Source organism: Gekko japonicus, unplaced genomic scaffold, assembly GCF_001447785.1.
Source record: "Gekko japonicus isolate JY-2015 unplaced genomic scaffold, Gekko_japonicus_V1.1 scaffold1406, whole genome shotgun sequence".
NCBI classification, from domain to species: domain Eukaryota; kingdom Metazoa; phylum Chordata; class Lepidosauria; order Squamata; family Gekkonidae; genus Gekko; species Gekko japonicus.
The window spans coordinates 331,288-340,915 of record NW_015160254.1 but is presented as its reverse complement, the minus strand read 5'-3'; the positions used below and the strand labels follow the sequence as shown (position 1 = coordinate 340,915).

General features: G+C 45.5%; 1 protein-coding gene across 1 annotated transcript in view; it reads left to right on the top strand.

Moving 5' to 3' along the window:
• The window catches only part of PACS2 (phosphofurin acidic cluster sorting protein 2), a 110,931-nt gene that overhangs the window by 52,051 nt on the left and 49,252 nt on the right, over positions 1-9,628 (top strand). Inside the window, exons 12-13 of the mRNA XM_015414377.1 lie at positions 2,485-2,589; positions 9,376-9,559. Of these exons, the coding sequence (XP_015269863.1) occupies positions 2,485-2,589; positions 9,376-9,559 (289 nt within the window). The remainder of the gene's footprint in view (positions 1-2,484; positions 2,590-9,375; positions 9,560-9,628) is intronic.

Sequence of the window (9,628 nt, the reverse complement as noted above, 5' to 3'; positions counted from 1 at the left end):
TTCTTCCCCCCCCCCCGCGCGCGTGAGAGGGTGGGGGGGGGGGGGGAAGCAAAGAGAGAAGGGGTTTAAAGTTTAAACCCCTTCTCTCTAGAGTTGGGCTGCAGCGGCGGTGCGACTCTAGAGAGAAGGAGCGTGGGGGCAGGCAGCTGGGGGTGGGGTCTGCCGTCACCACCATTTCTGCCCACTTCTGGGCTGCCGGAGTGGCACTGCGGCACACTCCGGCCCCAAATGACCCCTGATTATATCCCCTCCTCTCCTCTCTAGTATCATACCAATACCATACCAATACCAAAAGGATATTGTAAACATATACCATTGGGACCTACAGACTGCACCCAATCCCCGTCAGCTCTGGAAGCTATACTCTTAGCCAGGGCTTTTTTTGTAGAAAAAGCCCAGCAGGAACTCGTTAGCATAATAGGCCACACCCAACAGCAGAAACTCATTAGCACATTAGGCCACACCCCTGACAGCACAGCTCATTAGCACATTAGGCTGCACCCCCATGTTGCCAGAAGTGTGGTCATCCAGCCACACCCACCTTTTGCTTGTTATTCTGTTTACCTTGTTTGTTGTCCAAACCCAGGGCCTTTTTTTGTAGCAAGAACTCCTTTGCATGTTAGGCCACACACCCCTAATGTAGCCAATCCTAATGAGTTCCTGCTGTTGGGTGTGGCCTATTATGCTAATGAGTTCCTGCTGGGCGTGGCCAACTCAGGAGCCAGCCGGAACTCCATTCCTGTGCGTTCCTGCCCCAAAATAGCCCTGCTCTTAGGACAGACGCAAGCCAACTCTGTTCTTAGGCTGCAGGTGCAGGCAAATTACTCTCCATGGGTAAATCCTCCTCCCAACCACAGCTGTCCACGGGAGACTGCCCCAGAGAACTCAGTTCATAGGCATGAAGAAGAGGAAAAACCAGATGGTAAACAAACCACTGTCCTTAGCTTGCCCTGTGGTTGGAGGCTGGGGCTGCAAATCCCACGCTGATGGCTCTCTGGCGGCAACGCTCCAGGCCTTGGAGTCCTTAGGCTCTTGGCTCTTGCCTCTGACCAAGCTGTGAGTTAAATAACAGTGGTGTCCCTGAAGAAGGCAGGCCGTAACAAGTCAGCAGAAGTGTCTTAAAAAGCTTGCTAGCTACTTCAGGGGCCGCAGGCTGCTTCCAGGTTCCCTGATTTAAAACGTATGCATACATGCACACCCATACACACAGAGATTTTGTCAGAGACTCTTGAGTAAGCTTAGCCATGATTGGATAAGACAGTAGGTCCTCTTATGGATTAAAATGTGGTTAAATGACAGGAAGCAGAGAGTAGACGTGAATGGACTCTTCTTGCAATGGAGGGAGGTGAACAGTGGAGTTCCCACCAGGGGTCATTTCGCAGAAAAAGAGGTGCAGGAAATCATTAGCATAACTCATTAGCATATGCCACACCCTCTGACATCACCGGAAGTGTGTCAGAAGGCAACACCCACCGCTCAGGCTCCACTGGACTGTTTTGGATTGCTAGATATTGGAGGGGGGGGGATGTGCAGATCTGTCCTCGCAGAGGAGGGAGAGCTTGTACCTGAATAAAACTTGGTCTTAGAGGTGCCACTGGACTGTTTTGGGGCGGGGGGGGGGCTCTGCAACTTACCTGGCTGCTTCTTGCTCTGACTGAGGGCTGCTGGGAGCAGGGGGTGGGGCTTGTTGCATGTGCCCGCCCCCTGGGCTCTTTACTGCCGGAGCTCCACTCCTGTGCTCTCCTGCAGGAAATGGCCCCTGGTTCCCACAAGGATCAGTATTGGGACTGGTGGCTTTTTAATTTGTGCATAAATGGTTTGGAACTGGGGTGAGCTATGTGGTAGCTGAATTTGTACATGATACTAAATTATTCAGGATGATGAAAACCAAGGCAGATCGTAAAGAGGTCCAGGAGGATTTATCTAAATTGGGTGTGGGCAACATTATGGCAAATGAAGTTCAATTTATTTACTTCATTTGTATCATGCCTATCTCCTCAACAAGGACCCATAGTGGCTTACATCATTCTCTTCTCTTCCATTCTGTAATATAAGGGAATTTCTGAGAGAGGCTGAAGCTTTGGCCACCTCATTATGGACATTAATTAATAGATCTTTTTTTTTTTTTAACCAGAGCAATACCCTCCAACCCCAAGACTTTCAAGTTTCAGTGTGTAAACTCTCCCTGACTTCCTAGCTTTTATGTTTCTGGGCACCATCCAGTTTTATTCCCAGGTTTTGACTTCTAAAGTGATACCCTCAAGGAACCTTTTTTGAGGCTGTGGGGTATAAGTCCAAGTTCCAAGGCCAAAGTGGTAAGATTCACATTATCGCCCCCTTTCAAAGGCATTCTGGGAGACAACGAAGAAAGAAAAAGTTGTTTCCCTTAGTAGAAAGGCCAGAAAAGAAGTAACAGCAGTGTTCATGCAAGATCCAAGAGATCCTCAAGGATATTTTTGTTTCTGGTTCGTTTTCCCCCCACAGATCCCCAGGAAAACTGTTTATGACCAGCTGAATCATATCCTGATCTCAGATGACCAGCTCCCGGAAAACATTATTCTTGTCAATTCTTCCGATTGGCAAGGAAAGGTAAAGTCACTTTGTGTTATCGTCACATGGCAATTTCAGACCTACGCCAAGCTCATCAGTGAGCTGCCTCTGAAATAATACTTTTGTCAGGTCTCCGGCCCTACCAGAAATCTTCCAAGCTGTAAGAAACAGGGTCTACAGTTGATTCTTTGTATGTGTTTAAATATTTTTATGCAGTGTTCAAATCTCTCTGTCTACAGATAGAGAAATGGAGATATAGAGATATGTAAAGCAGTAAAGTACAGGGGATCATACACTGTGGATCATATACCACTTTTATCATGAAGCTCACCCCTCGTTGCCTCCAAAACAGTTTCTAGGAACCTAGCCGTCCCTTGCCCAAGTGTTTTTTCCCTCACCATGTACAATGTGCTGACTACTTCAGTGTAAGCAAATTCCTTGTATACCTTGTTTTTTCTGTCTTTCTGGATTGGGGGGTTGCAGATTGATGACTTTTTTCATGGTGTTTCCATATGTTGAACTGTTCTTATGAAGGATTCAGGCGGGTAGCCTTGTTGGTCTGAAGCAGCAGAACAAGGTTTGAGTCCAGTGGCACCTTTAAGACCAATCCAAGTTTTATTCTGGGTATACCTAGAATAAAACTTAGTTGGTCTTAAAGGCGCCACTGGACTCAAACCTTGTCCTTATGAAGGGTTCAACATGCATTCCGATTGTTACCTATTAGAGTCTTAGTGTTGTTGTTTTTTTACAGTGAGTTAATTCAGTATGTATTGGGTGCATATTGAATAATTCGAGGTTCACTACACCCAAACACCAGTTGCTTAGCGCCTCTTCATATGTGGAGGCTCAGATCCTGAAGACCTGTGCAATTATCTGTTGGCCAGTCCACTTTATTCAGCTCCAAGGAAGAAATTTTTAGGTACAATCCTGGCCAATGTAGGCCTTAGCACCGTGATGGAAAAAGTTATATTTTTGCTTGCTGATGCGGAGCCAGAGTTTTCCTATAAGGTTGTCCTTTTTGCCTTAGGAGCAAAGAAAATTCGAGCCAAGCTAGGGTCAGCAATAGTCCAGTTAAGGATTTAAGTAGTATTCCACAGACATTAATGGGAGTTTTTCCTTTTCTTGTGAAACAAGTTTAAAATGTAACTTTCATAGTGTCTTAATCTAATTTTACCGACCTGTATTTTATTGTATATTATTTTCTACCACTTGTATTGGCCATTGGCCCTATGCAGTAAAATTGAACTGAATTGACCGGGTCAGTACACACGCACCCTGTGAAATTGTCAAGGTGTGCTGGCTTCATCTTATAAAATCTGGTTTACCTTGGGGATTCAACCTGTGTGGTACCAAAGAGACCACCAGCCCAATCTATAATGTAAGCCTCTTAACAAAAATTAGGCCAGAACCAGTCATATGATATTCCCAGACTCAAGTTAGGGGGTGTGGCATGCAGAAGGTCCCAGGTTCAATCCCCAGCATCTTCAGTAAAAGGACCAGGCAGCAGGTGATGTGAAAGACCTCTGCCCGAGACCCTGGAGAGCTGCTGCCAGTTTGGAGTAGACGGTACTGTCCTTGATGGACCACCAGTGGTCTGATTCATTATAAGGCAGGTTTCCTTGTGTGCTAATTGACTTGAGCAACAAAGGAACTCTGCTGTTGGGTTTCTTGCAACAAACTACTATTGCCCCAGCCCCGCCTCCGCAACTGGATTTTTAAATAAAGTGCCCTATCTGAAAGACTTACATGTCCATTTTAGTTTCTTTCAGATATCTTGCAAAAACATTCTCTTCCAGTCGTTTGCACATGTTCGTCTGCTGATATTCAGGCAGCTTTTAGCACTATCGTCTCCAGAATACAGAGATAGTAAGTTCTGGTTTTTATTTCATTTTATCATATATGCTTCCTGTTTTCAGTTATCTCCCCAAATCCTCATTTTATTAGGCACAGCATAGGTGTTTAAGCAGTAAGAGCCCCTGAATTCTGATATCAGAAGGTATGAAAAGTCACTTTCTTCTCCCTCTTCATAACCCTCCTCACAAAGAGGCCAAGCAAAATTCATGGAAGAACTGGTGAATATGACTCTTAAATTGCCTGCCTGGGCCTTCCTAGCTCACAAACATAATTAGATTCCTGGTGAGCCCTCTAGCGATATTTCCACCACCCTACAGCCTCTTTGTCTAGGCTGTTCCTGAAAACATGCTTGCTTCAGCTATACACTTACAGGCTGAAAAGGGGGACTTAGGAGACTTGGGGTAGACTTAGTCCTTCTTTTTGTGAAGCAAGAGCCTGCTTACTGAGTATACCTGGGTCTGTGGGCTCAGTTCTGTGCCTGATGTCAAGGAAAGGTTACCCCATAGCAGCCTTACTCCCTAGCAGAATTTCTCCTAGGCTTGCCTGAACAAAGATAAAATCCAGCATCCTATGTATGTAAGTGGCCGCACTGGGTTCCTTTCTCTCTCTCTCTCTTAAATTTTCCTCCTCATATTTTATTGATTTATTGATTTAAAGCATTTATATTCCCACCTTTCCACCCAAATAGTGTTCCCAAGGCAGTGGACAATGAGACATTAAAACATTAAATACACACACGCAATAATTAACAGCAACTACAAAAACACAGTCAGGGAAGAGCGACACTAAAAGTTTATAGGACATACGCCAACTGAAAGATAAAAGTCTCCACCCATATGATGACATCTGAATGCAACCACGAATCAAACTGAATAAGATCATGGCTGAAATGGAATGTGGTGGGACCCCAGAAGATCTTGGAGGACTGGGAGCAATCCCATCACCAGGAGTAGTTGGCAAGAATGTGGCCTCAGTTACAGCATCATTCCTTCATGAGTGACAGAAAGATCTAAGTGGATCAATACAGTTTCCTCCCTTGATCTCTAAGTGAAGATCATGAACTAAGGGTTCAGACTTAGATTGTTCTCAAAATTCTTATTCAGTGACTTGCCTCAAAATTGGGTGTTAAATTGGGGCAATAACTGCCTGAGACATGAAAAGCACATAATCTCAGTAGAAGAGGGCTGAAGAGTTGAATATGTCTCAGAGGTGTCCCTTTAGAGTGGCGCTGAAAATCCCAATCTTTAAACTACTTGGAACCTTTTGGCTTTCACTAGGCCAGGATGGCACAGATTGACCACAGTGTCACCGATCCCTTCCATTCAAGTTCACCTTCAAGTGTGGAAGGGCACTGTCAGTTTTAATCGAATAGGTAAACAAGATAGCACCAAACAATCTCTACTTAGAATTCAGAGGTGATAACCAAACTGCCCAGTGGCGTAGCCAGAAAATTGTGGTTGGTGGGGAGTTGGGAATCCGGGGAAGGGGGCAGGGGAGAGAGAGAGAGAGAGAGAGAGAGAACACCTGTTGGCAGCCGGCCAGTGTATTCTTACCACCTGGGCTGGGAGAAGGAGAGCCAGCCAGAATGTGCTATCTGCTGTGAAGTAGAGAGCGCACCAGCTGGCTCTCCTTCTCCTGTAGCAAGGCAAATGAGCGTGGCTGGCACTCCCACCTTTTGGGGCGGGGCGGTGGGGCATGGCTCCTGACTGAGTGGGTGTGGCCCCGAAATGCCCTACCGTAGCTATGCCCTGACCCCAGTTAAGCTGAATGGAACTGATTTTGTGGTTAAGGTGTGGAAGAGATGGTTCTTGGGATCTTAAAAATGTCTGCTGCTGCCATGGCATAACTTGTATAAGAGAAGTTGTGCTATGCTTGGACATCACCCAGTGTTTAACAGTTGGTCACTCAATTTTTTTCTAAATTTTATTCCATCTTGAAGATGCTAAAAATTGTCCTTAACTTTATATGCTTTTAAGAAACTGTTTATCTAGGTCATGTGGGCATTTGGCTAATTTCCCCCCTGGTGCATTCCATCTGAAATCAATCAGATTTCCTGAGTTGCAATTCCACTCTGTCCTTTCCAGGACCACTGAGAATATGGACAATGTAAAAGTAAATTAGAACTAATAATATTTTGCTGTAGAGGTCACATTTCTCTCATCATAACGTTCTTAAAGTTCCAACAAAGAAATAAACCAGTTAATCAACTGGCTCACTGCATCTTCAGCGTCAGTCTTCCCTTGGAAAAGAAAACATGTAGAAAACTAGAAACCAGACAAACGACTCCTATGCTGCAGTTACATACAAAAGCTGAGGTATAAAGTAGCAGCTAAGTAGGTGCAGACCTAGAAGCATCTGTTTTGAATTTGTCCCTTCCCATAAACCCACAAGGTCACAATCTGTTCTCTCCCCCTCTCCCCCCCCTCTCTCAACTTCCACCTTCCATCACAGGATTATAATGTTGAGAATGTACCCGTGTTTTGTATAACAGTGAGGATGTGAACATGTGTTCTCTCTCATTTAGCTGTAATTGCAACTCTCAACCTCCCAACCCAATTAAAATTGCAATTGCCGGAGCCCAGAATTACCTCAGCGCTGTCTTGAGGCTCTTCGTAGAACATCTGTCTCACAAAACTCCAGACTGGCTCAGCTACATGAGGTTTCTCATCATACCAGTAGGTAAATATAGATCTGTGTTTCATAAATTTTAGCTATCCCTATGAATCTGTTTTGCTGATGGCAGGTCGAGTTTTGCTGTGGAGGAGCTTGGCTCTTCCTCCAGGGGGGGAGTGTCTTTTCACCAGAGGGAGGCTGTGCTGTTAGCGGAACAAATCTCTAGTTCCAGCCCATGGTCCACCTCCGCTAATGTGTACACTTTGTGTTGGTTGGAATTGTTACAGTGATCTTTCGGAGGATTGCGGTGTGCTGTCTTCAGTGCTGACACACTCAGCTATCATATTTTCAGTCTCTGTGACAAAATGGGAAGGGGCAGAGAGAAAAAGACTAGAGCTGCCCTCGTCTATTAATATATCTTCTTAATGCTAAAGTTTAATTTCCTTTGTGAGTGCTGAGTTTGTGGAAGTACAGCATAGCTAAAGATCCGAACCCTCCAATCTTTAAATTTGCTGCAATTCAGGCTTCTCCCAACACAGTGGGAGTGGGGGATTGGTTTAGAAGCCCAATCCTAGAGTGGATTTGTATTCCACCACCACCACCATCGATGTTAATGGCTGCGGTAAGTTTGAATCGGTGCCGTCCTTGCGTGTGAGCAGTCTTATGAGAAGCTGGTGCGGACTAGTTCGCCAGGCATGGCTCTGGTATGAACCAAACAGATTAAGTGTTCGACTCACATCTGCCGAACACTTTTGAATACGGCAGGTTCAACTGTCAGACATGCTTGTGTTGAAATCTGCAGCCTCCGTCATCACGAGCGTGGTGCCGGGGAAGGGGGGACCTGAGACCCAGTGTGGTGGAGTGGTCAGAGTGTCGGACTAGGATCTGGGAGACACGGGTTCAAATCCCCACTCTGCCATGGAAGCTGGCTGGGTGACCGTGGGCCCAGTCACACACTCTCGGCCTAACCTACCTCACAGGGTTGTTGTGAGGATAAAATGGAGGGGAGGAGAGCAATATAAGCCACTCTGAGTCCCCACTGGGGAGAAAGGCAGGGGATAAGTGAAGTAAATGAACAAATACCTTGTGCCATTTTCCAAATGAAAATTCCTTCATTCCTCCCACATCATCTGGTAAGGAAGACACTGGCAGCTTAGAAATAAGGGCCTCCACAGCTGTAAGTAATGAAAAAAGCACATCTTTGTTTCATCTAGCTGGCCTTTCATCCCCTTCCTTACAAGGATTTTTCAGCTTTTCATTCTAAAAATTGAAATTTCAATTATTGTGGATCCAGTAGTATTCTACGGTTATCTTGAGCTCCCTGCCACAATCTTACGGCTCTCAACAAAAAAAATTATCCCTGTGATTTGACTAAATTGTACAGCAAACAGAGAGATTAACAGGATATGCCTTACCATTAGATCCAACGCTGCTGCTCCTGCATCTATGGCCGTCAGATGGTACACCTGAAAAAATAAAGCAACTAATAAATGTGTTAATAATAGGAGCAAAGGTAGCAATAGCCCAATGGTGGAAATCTACCACTCCCCCTACAACTCAACAATGGCTGCACAAGATATGGGAATACTTTCTGTTAGAGAAATTCAATATGAGTACTACCACAGACCCAGTTGAAAGAGAAACGTGGGAACTAATGAATAAATGGTACCCGATTCTAGAAAAACTAGACGTAGATAAACTCGAATGGGAATCCATAACAGAGACAAAATTTAAGCTACTAGCTTTAGGATCTTCTTCGTGGTCTCTGTGCTTCACACCAATGGGTCTAGTGCGCCTGCGCTGGATCAAATCGGTGCTGTAGCAAGCTCTCTACAAGGATTTTCGCGCCCATCCCCTCAGGCAAGCGCAGGGCCCACTGCGCATGCCCAAGGGGGCGGGCGCGGACATCCCACCAGTTCTTTTCCTACCGCCGCGTTGGAAGGACTTCTTTTACTTCGCTCCGTTCGGATCGCTGTTTTTTGCTCTCAGTACTTTGTTTTTGGTTTCTTTTAAGGAACCGCTTCTTTTTATTTCTTATTTTGTGTGTTTATTCAAAAAAAAAAAAAAGACTTTGTAGTTTCGTTTTGGTGAGGGGATTTTTACCTCAGACCTTCGGGTCTCTGAGGTGATTTTTTCCAGGCTGTTTAGCCTTTCCTCCCCCCCCACCACTCTTCTCCTTCCCCTACTTTTTCCTCATCACCGGTTTTCCTCCGTATGGAAAAAAAGGGAAAGAAGTGGGGCTTTTTCAAACGCTGTAAGCGTTGTGGAAGCAAATTGGCACCCCCAGACGGACATAATTTTTGCCTCCTCTGCTTGGGCGAATCTCATAAGCCAGAGACTTGTCCACATTGTGCTAAGTTCAGCAATCAAACGAAGAAGAATAGAGCTGCTCGTCTTAAAGTGGCGCTTTTGGAGTCAGCCCTCAATCCGGCACCCGCAATGGAAGGTCAGTCTTCTACACAGCGTGAGGCGATCGACACCGAACCATCGACATCGAAGCACTCGGCGTCGAAGAAGTCGGCATCGACTAAGGAGCACGCAAGTATTAAAGTTAAACCCGCTAAAAAGTCTGCTCCTAAACCGGATAAGGTTAAGAAGAAGGGGAAGGAAG